Genomic DNA, 26,588 nt, shown 5'->3' with positions numbered 1-26,588 from the left:
GAAACTTCTAAGGCTAACAAAGCCACAGCTATCGAATTTGGTAGGTATCCTCACCGGACACTGCCCATTAGGTCTCCATGGGGTGAGGCTTGACATTGCGTCGTGCCCTTTCTGCAGAAGCTGTTTAGAGGACGAGGTGGAATCAACTCAACACCTTCTTCTCAGCTGCCCTGCTCTCGTCGGGCCAAGGTTTAAGCATCTGAGCTCTCACCAGCTCTACACCAGCGGATATTGCGGCCTTAAAAATCACAAATCTGGTGAAATTCATCAGCAGCTTGAAGCAGCTAACACAAACGTAATCCAAGCCCTGAATTGTGTCTGGTTCCTCCCCCTTTCCTGTTCCCCTCCCCTCCCCCTGTATGGTATCACAACGGTCAAATTTTAATTTTTCTGGGCCCCTCGCAAGGGCAGCCATTTAACCTAAACCTAAACCTAAGCCAAACATTTAAAAAAGGTATTTGTGTGGAAACTGCTAAAAAAGTTTTACATAAAGCTGGATATTGTTGTAGAGTCAATCGAAGAAAGACGTTTATTTTTTGAATTTACTATTAATTATATAAATAAGCCGCCAAGGATTTGAAAACAAGTAATTTTTTCGGACGAAAGTAAATTTTGTATTTTTGGGATAAGAGGCCGTCAAATTGTTTCGCGCAAATAAGGCACTGTTCTTGAGAAACAAAATCTTGTTGGTGCAGTCAAACTCAGACGATGGTGGAGTTGCGATGTGAGAATGCATGGCAGCATTCCACTCTACATGTTGCGCTCACGCTGATCAGCTGCAAACTCATTTGACTTCTTCAGTATGAGGAAACTCTCAGGCCAAGCTCAGTATGAAAAGTATGCTTTCTTTGTGAATGAAGAGGAAGTTTCAGCGGATTACGAATTCGTGGTATTCGAACGGAAAAAAATGTACAGTGCCTGGCCATTCAATTATGACCGAAGGCATTTTTTCTGACAACTTCAAATATCAGGTAAGATTTTCAATCTAATTTGGGCTTTTCCAAATAAAAAAGTGTATTAAGGGGTTTTTAACCTGTTCATAGATGTTCTTAAGAATTTCCCGTCAATTGGCTTGCTACGATGAGAAAAGGATCAGTTTAATTCGATCTTGTGTGAGGAGCATAAAAAAACTAATTGAGATCGTCTGAAAAGTAAAAGAATTGAATAGTGAATATCCATAACAGGTGGCACTAAAGTAATCCTCCTATCAGAAAATGCTATAAATTTTGCGATTGGCCTCTAATGTCAGTTCTGTTTTGACATTTGTGTAGTAAATACATGCGAAATACACGCTACACTGCTCCAGAACGCGGAATATTGCTGACTACGACTATTTATTTGACCAATAATCGGTCGGTGACTTTGGCACAACGTGAATTTTGTCGCAGATTTCCTCGCCGTCCAACGCCTACTGGTGAAACACTGCGACGTTTAGCCGCTCGCCTCGAAGAGACTGGCACAACACGAGATGCTGCCAGGTGTGGCAGACCCCGGAGTAGCCATTCTGCAGAGAATATTGCTGCTGTAGCCGAGGATGTCATGGAAGCGCCGTCGACATCGACCAGACGACGTGCCACGCAAATGGGTATCAGTCGACGGTCTTTACAGTGAATTTTGGTACAAGATTTGAAGATGTTTCCGTACAAAGTCCAGACGGTGCATCAGCTGTTAGCTGCTGACCGCCAATCGCGTCTAACATACGCTCTAGCCATCCTTAATCACCACCAAGAGGAAGATGATTTTTCATCAAAAATAATCACGAGTGATGAGGCCCATTTCCATCTTAGCGGGTATGTAAATAAGCAAAATTTACGCTTCTAGGGCACTGAAAATCCGCGTGTAACCCACGAAGAGCCATTACACTCGCTCAAAGTCACTGTATGGTGTGCTGTTTTCGCTGGAGGAGTCATCGGACCTTTTTTCTTCGAAGACGTCGCGGGGCAAATGGTTACTATGAATGGTGAGCGCTACAGAGCAATGATCAACGAGTTCTTTTTGCCGCAACTTGATGAATTGGGATTGGAAAATATGTGGTTCCAACAGGACGGTGCAACGGCACACATTGCACGTGCTACAACCGATATGCTGAAGGATGCATTTCCCGGGCGCCTAATCTCCCGTTTTGGCGATTTGCACTGGCCAGCAATATCGCCTGATTTGACCGCTCCAGACTTCTTTTTGTGGGGCTTTTTGAAGTCGCGGGTTTATGTCAACAAGCCTCAGACTCTTGCAGCTCTTAAAGACAATATCCGTCAAGAATGTGAGGACCTATCGCCGGAAGTTTTGGCCAAAGTGATGGAAAATGCCATAAAAAGGGCTCAAATGGCAATCAACTGTGGCGGCAGCCATTTACATGACATCATATTCTCGACTTGATGTAAAAAAAAATTAAAAGACCAAATAAAAATAATCCACAAGAAGAATCAAAGTTTTTCATTTTTTTTTTTAAATTACAGCCAAAAAACATCGCAAGGTTACTTTTGCGCCACCTTGTATATCTTAAATATAACAACAGTAAGTACAAAATATACATATCTTTTGAATTGTCACGTGGATTATTCTTTTTTTTTAATTTAACCAGTTTTTTTAGAAAATGGGCCAAAAGTCGGATTTGACATCGGGACAAAAGCAACAAATTGCAGTTCTTTTGAAAGCCAAGAACCTGAGCTGTGCAAACATAGCAAGAACCGTTGGAATATCCAAGGCGACTGTAGGTAATGTTGCCAAAATGTGGAAAAATACCAACAACGTTTTAGCGGTAACTTCAAACAATCGCCAAAATTGTCGCCGAGAACGCATCCCCTCAACCAGGCAGGATCGCAAAATCGTCCAAACAGTTCTTTGGAACAGAAATGCTTCAAGTCGAAAATTTTAAGAGAGGTTCAGGAATCTGGAGTAAATATTTCGGAAAGAACGTTACGTCGACGCTTATACGAAAATAGATTTTTTTGCAGACGACCAGCAAAAAAGCCAAAACTGACACCGTGTATGCGAAATCGGCGGCAGCTTTAGGCACAATTTCACAGAGATTTCGTTGCGGAATATTGGAAAAAAGTAAGTTTAAAAAAATGTTTTCCTTTGTCAAATAGCAGTAAGAAGATGTGAATATTCACACTTTTTTGTGGTTTTGTTTTTCTTCTTACAGATCATCTTCATCGATGAATGCCGATTGGAAGCGGTCACAAAAACAGCAAATTTTATTCGCAGAAGTGCGGTGAACGATATTCTGAAGATTGTGTGCTTCCAAGGGTCAAACCCCCCCTTCTCCTCCCCAGTGTTATTGTTTGGGGCTGTATAACCTCAGAGGGACCAGGTCCGCTACATTTTGTTGAGGGAACAATACGCTCTGTCCAGTACGTGGACGTACTGGAAAACGTTTTGCTGCCATATTTAGAAACCCTGAAGTGTACGAGAGACGAATACGCCTTTATGCAAGATGGAGCTCCATGTAACACATCCAGGATGAGTATGAATTGTCTGAATTCAATGGAAATAATGGTCATGGCTTGGCAGTTCACCGAACCCTAACCCATCGAAAATTGCTGGGCATACTTCAAATCGGCAGTATACCAGCGGAGTAATACCATAATAAAACAGCTTAAGGAAAACATCGAAGATGTGTGGTATAATGACCAAAATCTTAAGATGAAGATAACATAGTGCCCAGCCAGTATGCCTCAACGAATTGCGGCCATCTTAACAGCAAGGGGAGGAGCCACGAAAACAAATATGTAAACTTTTTTAAATGCTTTAAAACCGTTTGCTTTTTATTCGCTCTCAAAGCCATAAATATGTAATTTTTATCATCGGTCATAATTCAATGGCCAGTTACTGTATACAAAAATTTTTTCATTAATCGACTCATTTGTTGTTATTTTAGATTCGAATACGCGCACTTTTGTATTACTGACGTTGCAAAATCGATGCAAGTGAATAAAATTACCTTGAAAGATTTTTATTTTTTCCTTCCTAAAATTTGAAAAACTGAACATAGCAATTTTTCACTCTAATCTAGCGATATGGCACAGTCAATGTACATTCTTTGTGTTGGTTTATTTTTTGTAACTGTAGCATCGCAGTGTTAATAAAGCGGACAAATAAGCAAATATTTAACAGAAATTCTCTTAACATATATTATTTTATTTTTTATTTATTTTTCCGCACGTTTATTGGCAAATATTGCATTGAGCTGTAAATGAATTTCTTTGTTCTTTGTTCGCCAAGGCAATAAGTGGGAACACAAAAAAAAATGTGTGTATAAATAGGCGGGTAAGTTATGGCAAATAAAGAAATGTTATGGTTAAGATAAATAATGAGCATTGGTAGTGAGTGGGTGGTGGTTGGGTGGAGGCGATGAATTAGCGTCAGCCATTCCCCTTTTAATCACCGTACTTAGGGCGGGCTTGCTCAGAAAAAGTGAAAGCTTGTGGTGAACGGCTGAGTGGCGCAGTGTACACACGCAAAGTGTTTGTGGTCACTCATACGCACTGTAGTGCAAAATGCTTTAAAAGTGCGCTATTTATAGCTGATGATATTTGTGACGCATTATTTGCCAAGTAATATATAATAAATGAGTTATCAAATCATAGAATTTCTTTCACTCACACTAATTTACATTTGCATTTCATGACTAGAAAATTCTACAATTCAACGTTATGTCGACCACAAATCATCAACATCGTAGCAACAACAAAATGCGCTTACATACATAAGCACACATGTGTGTGTGTATTACAGCAGCAGCAGCCTCGATTGAAGCCAAGCTGTCTCATCCGACAAAAATCTGCATTCTTACAAAGAAGCAGTGAAATAAATGAAAACAAAAATGAAAAAAATGAATGTTGTTGATTTGCTCTGCTTTCTGTGCCAAATTTATTTCTTTCGGTGCTGGCTGTGAGTAAGAAAAAGTGCCAAACAACCAAGTGGCTTGGCTTACTCACACATCTTGACACTGTGGCTGACATGCCAAATAGCTGAGATGCACACGTTGTTGTTGCTACCGCTGCCAAGTGATTGTTTTTATTTACTTCTTGGCACTTTTTTTCTTTAGCTATTTTCGTTGCCTATGCGAGTGACTATTCGGCTTGACTCTAAGCAGTTGTTGTTGTTTATTGCATTAGCCATTCGATGGTTTGCCGTTGACCGCTAGATCGCGCAGATGTTTCATGCTTACAATCAAGCAACATGAGCTGTAAAAACTATAACAACAACAACGAATGCGCTAACTTACACTTCTTACTGAAAACAAAATATAATACAAAATATAACAACCACAACAAAAACAAAACAAAATAAAAAATACGCTAATGTTGTATTTATTATGTGTAGCATGAAAGAGTGAGGGCAATAACCATTAAAGAGGAAGCGGCGAACATTGCGTATTTGTGTATGTGTGTGTGTGTGTGTGTGGACTAGTGCACCGCAGCTGCAGAGTCGCAGCTACTTTTAATTTTGATTTCTAAATTATCACATGTTTCTATTTATAAAATTCGAATAAGTGCAGCTACAACAAAACAATACAACAACACATGTGTTTGTTTGTATATATACACGTCTGCATATATGTATGTATGTATGCCCATATATATGAAGAAGGAAATTAGGGCATTGGATGGTAGACGCCGCAAATACGAGGTTTGTTAAAAAAATATCGCGAATTTCGTGTTTTTTTTTTTCAAAAATTATTTATTTATTCATTAATATCTATTGTGTCCCCTTCAAAGTAATCCTCATGAGATATTATGCACTTGTGCCAACGTTTTTTCCAATCTTCGAAGCACTTCAAAATATCATTTTTTTTTAATCTTGTTCAGCTCCTCCTTCGATGCCGTCTTTATCTCGTCAATCGTAGCGTAGCGTCCTTAGGCTCTTTCATTGACTTTTTCGCTTTTGGGAACAAGAAAAAGTCACAGGGGGCCAGATCTGGGTAATACGGTGGCTGTGACATCATTAGTGTGTTTGCTGTTTTTGTCCAAAAAGTCGCGCATAAGCAGCGATATGTGAGCAGGGGTGTTATCGTGATGCAAGAGCCAATTTTTGTTCTTCCACAAATCCGGGCGTTTCTGGCGGATTGCTTCGCGCAAATTGCGCATATCTTGCAGGTAATATTCCTTATTAACCGTTTTACCCTGTGGCAAGAACTCATGATGCACAACGCTCCTGCAATCAAAGAAAACGGTAAGCAAAACTTTTACATTCGACCGAACTTGGCGCGCTTTTTTCGGTTTTGGTTCGTGCGGCAGCTTCCATTGAGCTTTGGTTTCCACGTCATAACCATAAACCCACGATTCGTCACCAGTTATGAACCTCTGCAGCAAATTTGGGTCGTCGCGGACAGAGTCCAACATCTCATTAGCAATGTTCATGCGATGCTGCTTTTGGTACGAATTTCGCGGCGACCCATCTCATGCACAAATCATTGAAAAAAATCGAATGGCATGAGCCAATCGATATGTATAGGTCCTTAGCAACTTCTCTAACGGTGATTCGACGATTGGCCAATACCATTCATTTTCTTCACTTCATCAATTTTTTCGTCTGTTGTGAAGTGCTCGGTCGTCCGGCACGCTTTTCGTCGTTCACATCTTCTCGGCCTTTTTAAAACATTTTGCACCACCGATAAGCGTAGCTTCTCCGTATGATACATTCAACATCCGCAAACTTAATTTCGTTTTTAACACAAAATTTGACACAGGTCTTTGATCCATCTTTTTGAATAGGTAGAAATTGAAAATGAGCCGAGCCACGTGCAAGCAAAGCAGCTGTCAACAATTAACTGAACATTCAAAATGGCCGAACTCGTCGGCATGAGTGAGAAATATGAGTACCAACATATCGCCACAAAAAAATCGAAATTCGAATGCACGTAACCTGCGAAAATTCAAAATTTGCGATACTTCTTGAACAAACCTCGTATATTTTTCGTAATCACAATGAACTTTTCGTAATGAAAAACAAAGAAAAAAAGTTCTATATATATGAATATGTCTGTACTTATATGTATATAAGATAAGATGTGGGTAACAACAACTGCAACTAAGCAACAACAAGTGAAAAAACTCATGGGGAAGAAGAGAATATATTTGCATCTGGAAATAAGAAACGCATCCGGTTAAAGTCTATGGCAGAGATTCTTTGCCGTTCTTAGTTATTTGCAAATAAATAAAGTATTAGCACCGTGCAAATACAAAAGTATAATTTAGCATAGCACATAAACTTACAAAATTTATTTTAACAATTTTCTTCCAACTAAGCTAACGTAGTAATCCAGGGTATTAGGAGCAAAGGGTGTGAAGGAGCAAAGTCTTGCTGAAAGATTTATGAACTATCACCGCTTACACTATCATGCCGCAGAGTTCACTCGAAATCCACGAGTAAAGAAGTGGGTTGGCATGGCATGTCCCTTTTTCATAATAAGTTTCAAATAATTTTACGCGTGTAAAATTGCACATCTTCCACTTGACAAATCCCAAAGATGGCATAAAAAAGGTACTGTCTAAGCATTATTCACTATACACTAGAGTTGGCCGAAAAAAAATTTTTTTTTAGGATCAAATTCTAATAGTGCGGAAAAGTTACACTGTTAGACTAATAAAGTGTGTGCCAAATTTCAGCCCAATCGAACGATATCTTCTGTCGCCAGCAGAGGCCTCAAATATAGAAATTTCAGTTGATATTCTGAAAACACTTTGGAGCACATTTCATACCAAAAATAAGGACTATAAACTATTTAGACATAAATTTACCCAAGATTAAGCAGCTGTACACTGTAAAATAATAATGAAACGTTATTGATTGTGCAGCTTTTTGCCTACTTTTTATTGCGAAAATACGAGTACATAAATATTTTTGTGGCCTAGAACCGACCACGTGGAGGTTGCTGCACTTTGGGTTCCAATTTTGTTTTTTTTTTTTAATTTTTATATATTTTCTAATTTTTATTTATTTTTTAATTTTAATTTTTTTTATTTTATTAATTTTTTTTAACCGGTTTTGTTCTTTTTTTCATGTTTTGTAATATTGGAAAAAATAATACAATAAAAAGTATTTCAAGCAACTCGGCGTTTTTTAAACCTAAAGCAATAGTTCATTTCATATTTATCAAATCAGAGGGAGTTGTGTGCTTTGTTGTCAAACTGAGGTATAGTTTGACGGGATGCTAAAGTACACCGAATGAATCCATCCCGAGCGTCACTTCCGCATGCTTGAAGCAATGCTTCAGTAACGAGTTTCACCATTCGCCCCACCGCAAGTGTGTGGCATGGATATTTAGAGAACGCCCAATTCTCTTACACATTGTTGGATGATAAAATCTCCGTAAGAATTTCATTTGTAACGTTTTTTAGAACGGGGGCAGAGATTATATTTACCGAAGACCAGTTTATCATTTTGCTGTAATCATCAGCATCAAAATTGAAATGGGGTAGAGTGCGACATGCATGTAGTAAACTATTTCGCGCTTGCAAAATATATAGTTAGTAAAATATATATATTAGGGCGGGTCGATTTAAAAATCGTTCATTGCTCTGTGAAAATCGTATTCTAGGGATCAAAATAAGAAACTTTGCCGAAGGAACCATACCTCTAAAACGAATTCTGATGTCCCCCAATTTGGGTCGAACGAAAAATCCCACTTTGACCCATTTAGAGTGCTCCAATTGAGTCCAAATGTATGACCGACCCCCACTAACTTTGGATGGCCGATCCGCCCATGCCAGTGACACACCCCCTGGAACTCCCTTGGGGGGTTCCCCATACAATCATTTCAAAATATCACCATTTTTGGCCTTTACATGAGAAAAGAAACTAAAAAGTTCGACCCAAATTGGGGGACATCAGAATTCGTTTTAGAGGTATGGTTCCTTCGGCAAAGTTTCTTATTTTGATCCCTAGAATATGATTTTCACAGAGCAATGGGCGATTTTTTTGCCTCCCTACAAATCGACCCGGCCTAATATATATATATATAGTTAGTTAGGATAGTTTTCTGGACCGCAGAATTTTTATTAGTAATTTGTTTGGTCATCTCATCGCGGCGTCGTTGTCTTTCTATAAGTTTCTGTGTTTCAGGTATGCCCACTACTCCGATACGGAACTTGTCCGGCTATGATCAAAAAAGCCGGCTCTCTGTTTCCTCTTGACTATACTCCCAGTTCCCGTCTTCGAAAAAAAAAAACAACATCTCATTAAATCTTCATAACTTGTTAGTTGATGATCTGGCAAATCTTTAGGACTTCCAAACAATAGGCAAATAAACGTTTATCTTACGGAAAATTTGGGTAATGCCATTGTCGTCATATAAACTTTTAATAAAATATTATAATTAAATGCTTTTATAAGAAACACCAAAAATAGACAAAGTAATTGCTGTAACTTCAATTCACCTCGCAGTACAAGGACGAGCTACTGGGAGCTCCATACACGTATTGCTTGATCAAACAAACAGAGTGGAGTGTAGTGAATTAAATTGTTTCGATGGACCTTCTAATATAAAATTTGTATTTAACATATACCGGTATGATAACGAATAGTATTTTCAAAAAAGTTAAAATTGCTCAGAATTTAAACTGAAATTTCAAAAGTTTTGGCCTCTGCTGGCGACAGAAGATATCGTTCGATTGGGCTGAAATTTAGCACACACTTTATTAGTCTAACAGTGCAACTTTTCCGCACTATTAGAATGCGGTCATAAAAATTTTTTTTTCGGCCCACTCTACTATGCACATCTGGGCGCCACTTTTGAAAGACCCTTTATAATACCGTTTCTCATGAAATTGTGATTACTTTCAAACCTATAAATAAGCCTCTTAGAATCTCATTCTAATACTTTGAAAAATTAATTTAGAAAAATTTCCGTTGTACTTTTTAATTTACAATTATTTTCAAAAAAATTTCGAAGTGATGCTAACCAGCTAATAAAACTTAGGTTTTGTTTCTTGTTCGCCTCTTTTATTGACTTTCGATGTATTTTATTTGATTTTGAAATTATTTCTTTTGTTGTTTTTTTTTTTTTTAATTTTAACACGGCAATAGTGTTGTTGTATTTATTTGCTAAACAGACACATAAACTAATATTGGAATTTTAAAATTCGTGTGCTACAACAAAAAAATAAACAACAACCAAACCTGAGAAGGTGGGTGAACTAAACAGTGAACGACCTCCAAGCGAGTGGAAGTTGTTGTTGGCTGATTGGCTGCCAGTGTAACTGACTGACTGAATGGCAAATGGCTGTTTATTGCCCCTGGAGGCCACTGCTGTTGTCAGCTGTGTCAATTGTAGTCATAAGCAATAAAATAATTCAAATACATACAAGAAAATAAGAAGAAGAAAAAACAAATAACAAACACTCAGACTTTAAATAGTTACGGTAAACAAAGGCGATAACAGGAGCGGCTATTTTATTACAAAAACAAATATCAGCTGCCATGTGTGAGGGCAAATATGCATTTATAAAAACAACAAAGAAAAAAATGCAATCAAATGCGACTTATCGCACAGTTGTTGTTGTTGACGGCCACAAAGTGGCCACTTGACTGCAGTTGCTTCCTCTTATTATTGCTGACGTTTTTTCTCACTATTTCAACAGTTGTTGCTGCCGCTTTGTTTATCATTTGTGGCAATTAAAATAAGTTTTAGTTATAGTTTTTTTTGCTATTTTTTTTAGTCTATTTTTTTCATTTCGTTTCGCAATGCTTCGCGCTGTACTTCTGCAAATGCAATCGGAATTGTTGTGACACTTCAGTTCCGCTGGCAGTGGGGGAGCCTATGTATGTATATGCAAGTGTATGTATGTGTATGCATATGTATGTATGTATACGTGTGTGTATGTACATGCATACATATATACATATGTGTGCCTGTGTTTTATGAGTAGTTTTTATTGTAATTAAAATTTTTTTTCTCGCAATTAATGGCAAATATGCTAAAAGCCTCCACATGTTGTTGTTGATAAATCATTCGAATTGTGCAACCACCACAAGCCATAACTCAATTAATGAATTATTGACGCATTGGCGCGTTAAGCGGTTGCGCTCAAGATCAGCCACATCATTATCGGGTATCATATTTACATTTGTGTAGGCGTAGTTTGCTTACACAAGCGGCAAACTTTTTATGTAACTTGTCTTGACTTACATACATACAAATGTACGTATTTTAATCGCCAAGCGTATGGTTAGCCAGTTTGGATTACGACGGAGGGAAGAGCGAATACCACAGGCTTACAAATAATAAATGATTTTTTTTAACTAAGAACCAGGCCATTCAATTGCTATGTAAAATCGAGAACCAATTTTCTAAAGATGTTAGGAATTGGCAGTTTTATGATTCAAATTTATTAACCTACACTGAAAACCCACAAATGATATCATAAAAAAAATTTTGTGTTTTTCACGTATTAACTTTACTTAAGGGGACAGATACCTGTAAAATTTCGAAAAAAAAATTTTGTTTTTCATAAAATGTTAATATAATCCTTTAAGAATATGTCAAAAAATTTTTAGAACGTAAATTTAAGTATTTCGTATATTATAGAACGTCAACCGTGACGACTCTATTCTTTGCGTTCGAGCGCTGGGAGCGCGTATAGTTACGTTGCCGACTTTAGAGGCGTTTTTCTCAAAACTATCTTTTTCGAATTGGCGTACCCAATAGCTCGAAAAGTTATTGATCTCCCTGAAATTTTGCACACATCTTTCTTATGATATTACTTTCTATGTGAATTTACAATTTCGAAAATTTTTCGAAAACATAATTTTTTCGAAGCAAAAATAATAGGAAATTTCGACCCAAGATTCATTTTTTTTTTTTAAGCATTTTATTTCGCGATTTTTCTTTTTTAATTTTGTTTGATTCATATAGAAATTACGACTTTAATAAACAAACAAATTTTTGGTTTTTTGTATTCAGGTCACTGACGCCGATGCTACAATGCCCGCCGATTGAGATGCCCCGCTGCGACCTTACTGAAAGAATTGAGTGCACATCCGCCATTTTAAATGATTAAAAAAAAATTATATTATTTTAATGTATTAATAAATTGTATGCCAATTTTGAAAAAAATACATTGACTTCTTCATTTTAAATAATTTTAATGAAAATCAGGGAAAATATGGCCGTTTACAGGTATCTGTCCCCTTAAGTAAGAACAATGAAAAAATGAGTATTTCTAAGCTCATGCGAATAAATTGTATGCGGTATCTATGGGAGGATTTCTTCATATATGGTATATCTTAAATTTTTTCTAGATGCACATAAGAGGATAGTTCATAGAGCCTGGAAAGTAGCCACCATTAATCCAGTTTTCAAAAGTGGCTATAAAAACAATATTGCCAATAATAGTGAAAGAAAAAATCTATTTTGCAGTTAATCGTTATGTTTCAGCAGACTAACCGGCTTCACGAAAGGTAGATCTACTGTTTGAAATCTTGCAGTGTTCTCTGAATATTATATATTATCGTTAAAAAAAAAAAAACTCAAGTTGACACTGTTTACACAGACATTTCAAAAGCATTTGATCAGATTAATCACAGGGTTTTAATTTCCAAATGGAGTGCTATAGAATTCCGGCAGAAATCTTCTCCCCGAAGCACCAAGGGAAAATCTAGATCTCTCGGAGGGGGCGATCGATGATCTGGTGAAGATCTTTACTTCAGCTTGTAATGAGGCTCTTGAAAGCTCCTGCTCGCTTAGAAGTTCCCTAAGAAGGAAAAACCGTCTTGGTGGATAGCTGAACTTTCTGAGCTTAAGGTTTCGTGCAGCCGCCTTTTTAATAGGGCTAAAAGAATTAGGTCTCCCTCAGGATGGGAACTGTATAAAGTAGGGCTAGGAATCTATAAGTCCGAAATAAGGAAGGCCATGAGGGACTCTTGGAGAAGCGTCTGTGGAAGCGTGGAGGGCTCTCATGAATCTTCAAAATTTAGACGAGTACTCACAAGGAACTCCGCTCTCTTGGGATACTTGAGAGACGAATCGGGACGTTGGGCGATGAGCGGCGAGGAATCACTAAAGTTACTTCTCGACGCTCATTTTCCTATGAATCCAGTATCTAGTGGCACCAGCCTGGGAAGTACATCAATCTGTCCGCGGAGTCGGGGCTGGCTGCTGGATAAGCGTCCCTGCATAAATTCGGTGCGCTACATCTACTGCATGAATTCGAAGAGTAAAATCGGCGTGGCTAAAATACAACAAACAGTTTATTCCAGATGTTACAAATAAACAAACTAAAACCCTTCAAACATTTTGTGAGGTGACTCACACCCCAGTGTGTCTACGAAAGGTTAAATATAATCATGTAAATGGACCACCCCTCACTGAGTTATCCTTCCATGCTCTAGTTAAGCATGAAAATATATATTTTTAGTGTAATTTTGCCAATTACCTGTAACACCTTTTCGATTTAATTTAAATTTAATTTATTTAATTACACTCATTAAGGAAATTGCAGGTCATATTGCAGGGTAAATTTCAATAGCGCATATATGCACAGACGAATACACATACATATGTATAGAAGTATTTCTAAAGTCGGTGTATAATTATAAAGATTTGCGCCCACATTGCGTTGGAAGAAGCTTTTACTTATATGGAGTTATTAAGTTTTGATGCTAATGCATTACTTTTCATATTATTTGGCTAATTGCGAGGTATGACTACACACATACATTTACATATATACATATACAGTGCCTTCGAAAATTATTTGGAAATATTTTCTCGCAGTTATAAAATATCAGCTAGTCCTTTCACTATTTATTTATTGCTCAAAAAACAATTCAGTCGTTTCATTGGGGTCTAAGCTTTAATTTAAATATAAAAATATTTTTATTTTTTCAAGTAAAAGCTTGCTTTTGACTTTCTAGCCATACTTTAAACAACTTCTGTGAAGTGAATTCAAGTCAGTTCATCTTTATAGCGATTTACACTAATAACACAGGCCAACAAAATCTCGCTTTTTTACAGCTTTTAAAACGGCTATGGGTGTTTCTTCAAGGTTTTTTTATGCTGACAACGAATATGACCTTGAAAATGCTCCAGCACGTCAGGATTTTTGGCAATTTGAGGTTAAAAAGTCAAAAAATGCAGATTTTGGCCATTTTTTTAATTTTTTTTTTGGGCAAGGTAAAGTTTTTTTTTAATTTTCCACAACGGCATCGCAAAGTACTAGTCTTCAGCTTTAAAATCCATTTTTTTAAATATTTTTACGATTAGTATAAAAAAAGTTATACTATTTTGAATTCGCCCTTTACAGGGGCGTTAGAGAGTTAGAAAGGTTGAATTTGCATATCTAAAAGTCTCCTATTCAAAATAGAATAACTTTTTTTATACTAATCGTAAAAATATTTAAAAAAAATGGATTTTAAAGCTGAAGACTAGTACTTTGCGATGCCGTTGTGGAAAATTAAAAAAAAACTTTACCTTGCCCAAAAAAAAATTAAAAAAATGGCTAAAATCAGCATTTTTTGACTTTTTAACCTCAAATTGCCAAAAATCCTGACGTGCTGGAGCATTTTCAAGGTCATATTCGTTTTCAGCATAAAAAAACCTTAAAACCTTAGTTAAAATTATCGAAAAAGTTTTTTAGTTGTTGGCCTGTGTAATTTTTTTGAGATATTGAATTTTTTTTTATTAATAGAAAGCTAAGTGTTTATATGTAATAAAAAATGAGTTTTTGAATGTGAACCCGAGTTAAAATAAGATTTTTTTGCTAATATATTTCTGCTAGGAAAATTAGATTTCCGCAAACTTTTGTGAGGTACTGTAAATGTATCTGTTTTGTTTATCTATTAATAACTTCTATGTAATTGTGTTTTTGCTGCATTTGCATTGAAATTCTTCATCAATAATTTGCAATGCAAAACAGGTACATGTGTATGTGTGTATGTATGTGTGTGCTGTTTATTATTATTTATTCATTATTGCTGTTATTATGGGCAAATGCTGTTGTCCTTATAGTATTAACGTCAGCCAGCTGTTGTTGTGGTTGTTGTTGCTCGTATGTCGTTCTACTTGCATGGCGTCAAAGTCGTGCCGCATGATTATTTATCATTTTCATTATCATACGATTTAAATGGTATTCTCATGTGAGTATAAAAATATTGTATTAATTTGTGTTCTTTCACCATAACGAGCTTTCGCTGGCCGATGCTAATACACACACACATACATATACATATGTACTCAGATAAATACACCTTAGGGTGTTGTACAACATTGTTTTCCCGCTGTGAAGCGCTTAAGTGCTTACAAAAGCAATCATTTTCTCAAGCAAATGAGATTTATGGTCTGCTATACAGTGTGTTTCATAACTATAACACTGGCACTTTTTGACAAGTTTTGATAGTTTTTTTGTTTCTGATTTAATTTTAATATTTTTGTTTAGGAAATATTTATTTATTTGTCTTTGAGTGGCTATATTGTTATAGACTATGCCAAGCTATTGTAAAATAGTTTAGTAATTACTGAGAAAAAAAAAGACGATTTAAGATGAATAAATGCCATACGGCCATGTAAAATCAGCACCAGAAGAATTAAAAAAACAAATTTAAATCTGCACATGACCTAGACATCGGAGCATTCACCCCGTAATTGGTTCGCGAGAAGCAAATTTTCAAAGTTTCGTACTGTCGAAGCTTCTTATTAGGAACATCAAATTGAATTTTACTCAGAAGTGAAGGACAATCCATAGCTACAGTAATGATATGAAAAATAAGTGAGCACGAAAGAGTAGATCGTCTGTATTTTGTATTTGTATTTTTAAGTCAATCAATAAACATCGAGAGCGGTACGATGGTATAGCTTCTGAAAAGATTAAAGATCGGAGCGCAAAACGAAGAAAAACTCTCTGCACTCTCTCAACCCGATTGGAGATACCTATTTAGTACGGTCTCCGAATAACAGTGGCGTACTCTAATCTGGATCTAACAAAAGCACAATACATAGATTTGAGGGTGTGTGGGTTAGTATATGCAGAACAATTTCAGCGTACGAATGCTAGCATCGTATATGATGGTTGTTGTTGTTGTTGTTGCCGCAGAAAAACCATTCCTTATACATGTACGGAGAGTGCTGCTGAAGTGATCCGACCTTGGCCGGATGTAAGTCCGGGTCGTTCCGGCTACGTAGAACCGACTGGCGTGGGAACGCGTATATGATCGCCTTATGACGTGGTTAATAACACGTGAAATTCAATTCAAAGTCAAAAATAATTCCCAAGTCTTTAATTTCTTCAACGGATTGCAGGGGTTAGCCAGCGATATTATACAAAGTACCTATGTGAAGTATTGGTTGATATAGCAAATTTTACGTGAAAGCATTTCCTTATGTTTAGTCACAAACGATTTAAAAAGCACCAATTCTGGGGATTGTGTAAGTCGAACTGCAATTTTCAGAGTCACGAAAACAAAACAAAACAAAAAAGTAACCAAAAATCACCGATTTATTTATTGAAAATAAAGAGTAGCCAATTGAACGATTTTTTTTCTAACAACAAGAAAAGATCGATTTATTTACTAAAATTAAAGGGTAGTACATTGAACGGTTTTTCTTTTAACAAAAGAAAAAAACAAAAATCACCGAATTATTTACTGAATGATTGACTTTTTTACTGATTTATTTATTCTAATTTTAATCGAAATTTTGATTTTGACTAGACTTGTGAAAAATATATTTTCTAAATCCTTCGCTTAAGAATAAAATTATGTTGTTAATCAAATTTGATATTTATATTCCCGATGCTACAGATTACCGCAAGATCCATTTTGTTCAACTATATCTTATATAATCTTCATATTTTTAATATTTAAACAAAAATTTCATACTATTACGCTCATTGTTGGCACTTTCGGATAATTTATTGAAAGGCTTATTAAAAAAGGCTTATTTGCTCGCGCTACCAGCAAATATACCCGCTAAAGTCAATTAAAGTGCGATTATTTAATGTTATTGGCATTTTTTGCAATCGAGAGCCGGCTGACTGAAATTTTACTTAATAAGAATTCTTTCTATTTCATTTTAAACTAATCCACATACAAAATCAAGCTTAAAAAATTCAACGAAGTCGATAAAATAATACTTTGTGGGAAAGATCTTTTTATAGTCCCGAGCAGAGTTTCTGAACTCACTGGCGCAGAGAGAAAGATATTATAATACAAATTTATTTCCATTTTGAGGCTACTAACGGAAAAAAAAACGATCGGCTAGCCGTTGTCCGAAGATATTTAATTTTACTTTTACTAAAATTTACTATTAAATGTCAACATTTTTAATTTTTGATGCTACTCACAATTATGGCCAAATAATAACGGTAATCATATGGCAGCGGTCCATCTCCATCCATAATGAAATTTTGTGTGCGCAGAAAATGATCGAGAAAACGAGGATGATAGTTAATCACCTGTGTGACTTGATCCAGTTCCAGATCTTCCATGTTATAACCGTGAATAGAACACTGAAATCAAAGAAAAAAGAAGAAAACAGTTGTGGTGGTTAAAATAAAGTTCAAACAAATTTGATTGTAATTTCAAGGGAAATATTAAAAAGTATGAAAGGTTAAGTCGGAGAGACTAACAAGTTTTTGTGTAAGTTTGGCCAGATTTTTTCGAATTTGGACGTGAATTTAACATATTTCTATTAAAGCTAAAAACTTGAAACTTCCTAAAATTTAATTTTCTATACTACAAATATATACAATAAGTATATATATAAATATACCTATCCACATAATAGGCTTTTTAAATAAAAAAAAATTTTCTAGTTAGAAAATAAAATGACAACAAACTCACGAAATCTTTGAATTTAAGCTAGAACTCCGTACTTAGCGTTCCAGGTGTTATGGCATTCAGCACATTTATTCAGCACCCAAATTTGTCAACCAAATAAATGTTTTGTATGTCTTTCGCTTCAATGTCTTTTCTCGACAGTGCCCCCATTTCAGATTTTTTTTTTTTTTTTTCAAATAAAAGGAAATAAAATAACTTGTTTTGTGTATTCCCTTTAATAAATGTAGTTTTTCTACAATTAATAAATTACAAATGAAACGGAAGTTTGATATAAAAAAGATTAGCTTGACTTCATATGGGCATTCGTTAAAGGTGGTGGCACTCGACCAACAACAATGTTCTGTACGTTTGACAATCAAAGTATTGGGAAACTAGAAAATAAATAATGAATTTACCTTATTTCATTCTGAGCTGACAGTTACATGGACACGGCGAAAGAAAAAAAAAACAATAATATTGTAGATTCGCCTTGAATACAAAAATTAAAATGGACTTTAAACTTGTTATAAAATAACGTTTCCCTACAGCTTCTTTATTTATAAAATCTCTGAAATATATTTGATTTTTTATGCCATTTTCACGGCCATTAGAATGTAAGAATTTGCATATTGGAACTTTGAAGATTTTGGTAAGCTTTTAAAAAGTCTGCACAAATTCCACTTCCCTCATGTCCTCCTAAAGGTGCTAGCCCATTGCAGACTGACTTTGCTTGACTTTAAAAACGTGTATGGCCGATTTGGCGCTCTGAACGCTGTCGCCAATTTTAAGGAAATAAATACATTGGCTGATTTAGAGAAAACCCCTGCTCCGACTCTCGATTCCATCTTGGAGCCGTCAGCGAAGACAAAGGTGCCTGCTTTGGTGCAGATTTTCCCCTCGTTTCAATCCTGCCTACTTGGAAAGATTGTCATGGCACGCCTCTCAAACTCCAGTTTGTGGATAGAGAGATCTGTCAGAAGTTCAGAGAAATACGATGTTAAATGCCCGAAAATGCTACCATGTCCCTTGGGAGATTGCTTCCAGAGGCCAACCTACTTTAACCTCTTTGCACTTTGAGCTGCGCTGGAAATAACGTAAAAGTGGATAGGAAGTAAGGCAGAACTCATTACGGGACACAACCCATGGGGTCAGCATATGACCACCATTGGAATCATCGAGGACCCGGTATGCCTGTCCTGCTTGGAGGAGGCGGATAGCACTGAGCACTTTCTCTGTGAGTGTCCTGCCTTTGCTAGAGCGCGACCACGGGTATTGGGTTCAGATGTCATGGGAATGAGTGATATTCGTTCTCTAAAACTGGAGGATATTTACAGATTCGCCAAAGAATCTGGAAAATTCTCACAGTACTAACTATCTCTATCTCTGTCTCTATTCTTTCCTATCTCTTTCTCTGATACTTTTCTCCCTCCCTCCTTGACTATCTACCCCCTTTCCAGAGCTTTAAATACAATGGGCTTTTTAGCCTGAGTGTTTTAGGAGCCACCAAATCTCCTGGTGCTCCTTGGCTCGACCTCTTCAAATTCAATTCAATTCAAGGCAGAACTGGGACCAATTTTATATGCTCCGGTGATGCCAATGCATGCAGTCATTTGCACCCTCCCCAGTTTAGTGATATTATAGCCCTTTCGAAGAGCTTCTCACCAAACCAGAAATCCATACGTAAAATTGGCAGAACCACTACGTTGTACAACGAAAGCATGACCTGTGCCTTGAGTCCCCAGTTTTTTGCCAAGCAGATTTGCCAGATAGATTTGCAGAAGTAGAAAGCTATACTGGTCTTCTTTACCTGATTTTCAATGTGTAGCTTCCAATGAAATTTGGAGTCAAGTATCCCTGTAAGATACCTAACTACCGATGAAAGCGGAAGATCGTGGTTGTTTAATTTGGGAAGTCTAAAATGTGGATGTTTATATTTTCAGCTCAGCTTTGTCAGAGTTAACTCCAAAGGCCGCAACTGGCAGCTATGCGACTGAGTAGAGCCAATGAGCTTTTCAAAATCTCAGCCATGGCTGAGGAAAACGGTTCCGCTACCATTAGGAAGCTAACGAAATGTCTTTATCTTGGTCTTCTGCAACATAAATTCACAAGGGAAACTAAACGAAATCAAATTAAATGAAAGACAGGGGTGTTCAATTCCTAATGACACTGAGTTATTTGAAACTTCGCCGTACTTCAAGCCCTTCAAACAAAGCTGACACTTGGTCTAATGTCATATATTTCAGTGTTGTTCTATTCATTTTTGACAGTTGACCAAGCCAAGCAAGCAAAGCTAGCCTGCATTGGACCAACACCTTAATAAATAACTATGCGATTTTACATGCATGAAAACATTCGTAGGTAGGAACATTTTATGTAAATGCTTAAGATGGATGCTTATTTGTTGATCTAACTATTCGCGTGTGTGACTACCTACAAATATGCGATATTCCTACAACTATGCAATGTTCAAAGTAAAAGCATCCATATAGACTATAGAAGTTGCATGTACTTGTATGTGTATGTAAATGAATACATTTCTCTCTTAAACCCGTTCTATCTGATTATTTGTTTATTTGTATTTTCTCGACAATGAGTTGGCTTTTGTTATTGTTTACTTTAGAAATTATCACCCACCATTAGAATAGGGAGGGCGCCGTTAAGAAGGTTTGCGCGTGCATGAGAAATATGCATGTTGCGACAATGTGATGCCTTCTATAACATTGTAGCTACAGACACTTTTATAGTATTGCGCTACGTTCAAGCGTACGATTTGGATGGTGATTGAATTCTGATTAGTTTAACCCTCCCCGGTTGAGGTCTGGCCAGACTGGCTCTTCGACTTTGGATGTGAATTTAATATATTTCTATTATAGCGAACGACTTGCGCTCCCAGGTAGCTTCCTAAAATTTATTTTTTTATTTATTTATGGATATAACCTTTTAAAAAGGATCCTCGAAAGGGATGAAAAAAAGGCCAGAACCGAGTGCCCAACCGAAGATTTTAAAAAAGGTGTCCAACGGAGGCTTATGAAAGCATATTACCATTGAGGTTTGGGTCTAGAACATATCAAAAGTATACCCCTGAAAAAGAGTTCTTCAAATAGTATTTAGCTTTGGTGTACGAGAGTCTAAAAAGTAACAAGTCTTCGCGGTACATTTGAATGCGATTTTACAAAAATGTGACGTTAATGTTCGACGCAAGGTTTAATTGTCACAAATTTTACAGTTTGTTTTAACTCTAAAAAATATATTTACTTTTTTCGCACTCAGACCATTTGGTAAAATTTTCAAATTCCCGGGGGAAACCATAGGTCAGACGATGGCCAAGGAAATAATAAAATCAACTTTACGTATTTGTTTTTTCAGAGGTCTTGATTAAGTTTACAGGCTAAATCAAAATATAGAAAATGTCTTCGAAAGACAAAAAAGTGTGCTCTGCTCTCTTCTTAGATGTATCCAAGGCCATCCGAGGTATGCCACGGTGGGCTTCTACACAAAATAAAAGAACTATTACCAACTCAGTATTACAATATTTCAAAATCCTATTTATCCGATCGTTTCTTTCGAATTAAATACGATGACACGCATTCTGACCTGAAAGAAATTAAAGCTGGTGTCTCACAGGGTAGCGTTGTGGGCCTCATTCTTTGCCTGATTTCTACATGCGATTTGCCTACCGATCAGAACACCAACGTTTGCAGACGACACCCTTGTCATTTGGAAATACACAGTTTGAGTCAATTGCAATTCTTCAAAAACATTTAAAGAAAATCTATGAGTGTACAGTTATGTTACTTGGTGCATAAAATTAAATGAAACATAATCCGTTTATATTGACTTCACGGACAATAAAATGAGATATCTTACACTACATATAACTGGAGTGCAATTCCCGTATTATAACGCGGCTAAATACCTGGGCATGAATCTTGACACTAAACTCAGATGGAGTGCTCAGGTAACGAAGAAAAGAGAAGAATTTGATATTAAATTCAGAAACATGTATTGGCTTATGGGTAGTCGATCCGCTCTATTCACTTACAATAAAATATGCGAACACCAATTGGACGTATAGGATCCAAATATGGCGTTGCTCAAGCTCCTGGAACATACTTCAAAACCACAAGTTCTAGAATAAAGTCTTGCGTAGCGCTACTAACGCGCCCTTGAACGCGATCTCGGCATAAAACCAGTTGCCGTCGTAATTATGTAGAAAAAATGCCCTATCTGAAATGATTTGGCTATCTCAATATACCAACAACGAAGCCTCAGCCCTCACCGACCAGCACAAATAGTTTGAAAGGTAGAAACGCAAAAAGCCGGACCACCTCATGCAGTAATCAACTCCTTTGCAAGTCTTGTGCAAAACATCATCATATTATTTGTATTATACAAAAACCAAAGAAAATTGTTCGAATAAAAAAGAAAAAAAAAAAGAAACAAACAGGTCATAAAAAAAATCACCACCCTGAAATAAAGAAACCGCATTTTAAACGCATATTTTGTTTTCCTACAAGTATCTGTGCTGGAAAACTCTGCCAAAAGTGGAAAATTCGCTTAAAAGTGATACCAGCCAATTTTTTTTCTTCTTTTTATCCGGTGAACTAAGATGTCAAAACGTTTGCTCCCATAACGGTTGCTTATACAAGCCTAAAGGAATCGTAACCAATCTAGGATATGTAGAGCTAAGCGGACTTGAAAATACCTCCAAGACTAGAGTTTTGTTTAATAAATAAAATTAGTTTTTAATAATATTGCTTCCAAAGAGCACCTCACAGGATAGAAAGGTTTGAATTTAAAATGTTTAAAAACTTTATTAGCTAAACGAAGGTGTATTGATATTTTAGTTCTGAATTTATATCTTAAATGTCTGTTCTGAATTTTGTTAGACATTAATTAATAAATAAATATTGGCGAAAAAAATTTAGGCGAGAATGGAAAGGGAAAGAAAATATTTTTTCACTGAAGTCCAAATCGATTTAAATTTGGCTGAATTAATCAAGTTTTGCTTAAGGGGTTAGGTGTAGTCAGAATTTTCAAAATATTATATTTTTTTGTTAGCATTTTCTTTTCTTTCATATTGTGTGAAAATTTGAAGTGAATCCGACGATTATTAACAAAGAGCGCTCGGGGGCTCCGGAGCGTTCGTATGCACGTATGAAAGTGGCAGATAAGCGCGCTAACGATAACACTCGAAAAGGTAGAATGCTACGTAGGCAAAAGCAAATCGATATTTTGGAAGCTGCTACGAGTATGACGGCTGAAGAACTATTATATGTCCCAGAAATAGATGACACAGTGTAAGTAATTAAATAATTCGTATAACTCTACATAAATGGATAGCAAAACTTTAAATGCGTTTTTCTCAAAACTATGATTTTTGAACTGGTGATCACTGTAACTTAAAAACCGCTTGGTAAATTTCAATAAAATGTATACTACTTTTGAAAAACATAAAAAACTCGTACCTGATCGAATGAATTTTTTCTTTTTTTTCAAAATTTCGATTTTTTGTAACAACTAACTGTCGGTTTTTTTCTCGAAAATCTGAAAAATATTTCTTGACACTACCCCTCTGACTACCCCTAACCGCTTAAAATAATCATCCAAAATAAGTCAAAAACAGCATAAACATCTCATTATTTTGATTGCAATGATACATTTTTTCTTAATTTGCATACATTACCTTTTTATTATTGAATGTGATTATTTTGATTTTAGAATGTTTTAAATTTTTCTCAAATTTTTTTAATCCAGAAACCACCCATCCATAAACAAAATTGTTGGCACCAATGAGAACCAATATGCCTAAATCTTAGTCTCGCGAGACCAGGGCAGCTAAGGATAAGGTGCTGAGATGCTTTCACCTCATCTTCCATACAGCTGCCAAGTCTCACGGCGTGCGTACCTCGCGGCTAATGACCTGTGAAGACACCCACGAAGTTTGAGAGATGAGATTTTGTCTACCTCAAAAGATTGTTCGGGCGCCTCCAATCCACTCGTGGCCAGAAGAATTCCGCGACCTTACAAGTTTGTGTACTTGCCCAGCGCTCGCTGAGTTGAAACCCATCGTTGCAGGAGTAGAGCGCAGGTTGTCAAGGGGATCCTAATCTTCTTCTTTCGCAGCGAAACTACCTCACAGGTCACTTGTTTGTCCAGCTCATCCGCAACACAGTTGCCCGCAATGTCGCTATGACCAGGTAAAACTCTGTTTTCTTTATGCTTTTTAATATAAATGCCTTATAAATAAAATTGTGTGCTGCTCCGAAGCAAATGTGTGTGCTTGGGTTTTGTAATAAGAAGCCTCTTTCAGAATTTGTATGAGTACAGAATATGAAGTGTTGCTCAAGTGTGTAAAGTTGTGTTGTACGGTGTTATTAAAACATGGTTTACATCATTTGCATCTAAATATATTTTATTTAAATAAATAAATAAATTTATATTTTTATTGGTTTTCATTAATTTTTATATTTTTATTTCATAACGCCACAGACTGGGTTTCTTCTGATAATAAAACTTCCCACACACATACATGCATGCATGCATACATACGCACATGTATCCAATACCTCCATATACCTTTGCGAGAAATCACTTTAAACGAGATGTACCAGCTGCTTTAATACAAAAGTATTTAGCATAAATTTGCTTTGCCACCAACAATGAAATGTCAACAACAGTTAAAAAGAAAACAAAAAACAAAAAACGAGTCTACTGGCGCCTCATACCCAGACAAAAACAAATAAATGGAGTCGCTCGAAGTCTTCAGCCAGCAACACTTAAAAGATTTGCTCTGCAGTGTTTTGACATTTTCAAACCGCTCATCGGTTTATGTCATTGATTTTAGTGTTGGTTATTAATCATGGTTTTGTCTTTCTACTCTTCACTGCTAATGTAGATGGCGCCAATGTTAATGAACTGTTGTGGCCGGCAAACACTTGCCCTTTTTCACTGGGCGTTTCTTCTGCATGAGGGAATTACATGAAACGTGAAACAATATGAGGATTATTCCGCTTGGGGCCTCATTCTATCTGGCATCCAGGTGTGGAAGTTTATTTATTTATTTATTTAATTTAGTCAAAAAAACACAAACGTTCTTATTGACTATTGACTTAGTGCTAATATAAACTATTTATTAAGGGGCTACATATGTCCAGAATTTTCAAAAAATCGATTTTTTTTACAGATTATTATTTTTCATAGTTTTAGGTGTATTTCTGCGGAAGTCGATTGTAAAAATTTCCCATAGATACAAAGTTATGGCAGAAAATGTAACTACCCGACGAGAGTTTGATGCGCACAGGCAGCTGTTCTTCGTTTGAGGCAGCTGGCTGTTACTTTCAGAGTCTTTCAGCCTGTCGGTTCTTTTGTTATTCTAAACTATAGTAAATAAGTAAATGGAGGCACCTATAAAACATTATGAGAGTATGTGTAGGGTCGATATGCCAAGGAGAACATTCGAACCGGCTAAAACACGCACGATTCCAGCCTATGAAAGCAACAAAAGAGGGCAAAACATCTCGTCGACTGGAAAAAAATAAACAACTACAATTGCTTACTGATCAGGAAAGCATACAATATGAAGCTGGAATGGGAGATTATATGTAAGTTAATAAAATAAATTAAAAAATTAATTTTAAGTTCTTGTTATAAATGCGCGCGACCTCGAGCGAAATACACTTGAAAGTTTAAACTCGTTTTTCTCGAAAATACTTTTTCCGGCACCGTCTGCATGATAACTTATACAGTTTTTCATATTTTTTGATGCGGTTTTTTTTAAATATACGAAAGTGTTTTCTCTATTTTTGTCTGCCGCGCCGGATTTTTGACATTTTTATTAAAAAAATTTATAAACATAGTTAAAGTGGGACATTTATGACGTTAAACGCTTAGGCTTTTTTCAAATATCGTAAATTGCAAAATTTTTCGAAATTCAAATTTCCAGCTCGACAGACTATAACTATAACTTTATTTTACAAGCATTTTTTTGCTTTTTACAGATCCATCAATATTTTAAGGAGAAATGATGCAGACGGTGGAGCAACTTTTTTTCATTATACTTTGGGTCACGTGATTTTTTGCTTACTAATTTTTGCGAAGAAAAATTAAAATAATTTTTTTTATAAAGTTTAAGTACTAATAAAAAATATGTAAATTTTTTTTGTACTTATTTCTTTTTTTTTATACCTTCTAAAAACAGTTTTTCTTTTAGCGCATTTTTGGCGCTGCTGGACGTATGTAACCCCCTAATAGAATAACAAATAAAAGGGGACAAAACTGAAATAGAACTTGATTAAAAAAAAATGCAATTATATATATGTATATATACACCCTTTTTGGGTGTTTGGTCGAGCTCCTCGTATTTGTGGTGTGCCACAATGGAGGGACCTAGAGTTTCAAGCCGACTCCGAACGGCAGATATTTTTATGAGGAGCTTTTTCATGACAGAAATACACTCGGAGGTTTGCCATTGCCTGTCGAGGGGCGACCGCTATAGAAAAATGTTTTTCTTAATTTTGGTGTTTTCACCGAGATTCGAACCGACGTTCTCTCTGTGAATTCCGAATGGTAGTCGCGCACCAACACATTCGGCTACAGCGGCCGAAAATGCAATTATATATATTAGCGAATGAAATGATGCAACAAAGAAGAGAATTTATTTTTAATTATTTTAAAATCTAACGATGTGGAATTCGAGAGCTCATTAAATTCGCGCAGAGTCCAAGCCGTCGGTACATTGGCCACGAAATTCGTTTTGAATATCTTGAGATAAAAAGGCGATAGAATCGAATTTTTTCACGCAAGCGACTTTAACCCTTTGGGACGGAGCC

The 26,588-nt window shown here is 36.3% G+C and overlaps 1 protein-coding gene across 4 annotated transcripts in view; it reads right to left on the bottom strand.

The window, feature by feature from the left end:
- Positions 1–26,588, bottom strand: part of LOC129243624 (sestrin homolog) — a 73,502-nt gene that overhangs the window by 18,694 nt on the left and 28,220 nt on the right. For all 4 annotated transcript variants that reach the window (XM_054880777.1, XM_054880778.1, XM_054880779.1 and 1 more), the window contains exon 3: positions 17,283–17,447. In XM_054880777.1, the coding sequence (XP_054736752.1) occupies positions 17,283–17,447 (165 nt within the window). The remainder of the gene's footprint in view (positions 1–17,282; positions 17,448–26,588) is intronic.

This window comes from Anastrepha obliqua, chromosome 4, assembly GCF_027943255.1.
Source record: "Anastrepha obliqua isolate idAnaObli1 chromosome 4, idAnaObli1_1.0, whole genome shotgun sequence".
NCBI classification, from domain to species: domain Eukaryota; kingdom Metazoa; phylum Arthropoda; class Insecta; order Diptera; family Tephritidae; genus Anastrepha; species Anastrepha obliqua.
This window is presented reverse-complemented; position numbering and strand designations above follow the sequence as displayed.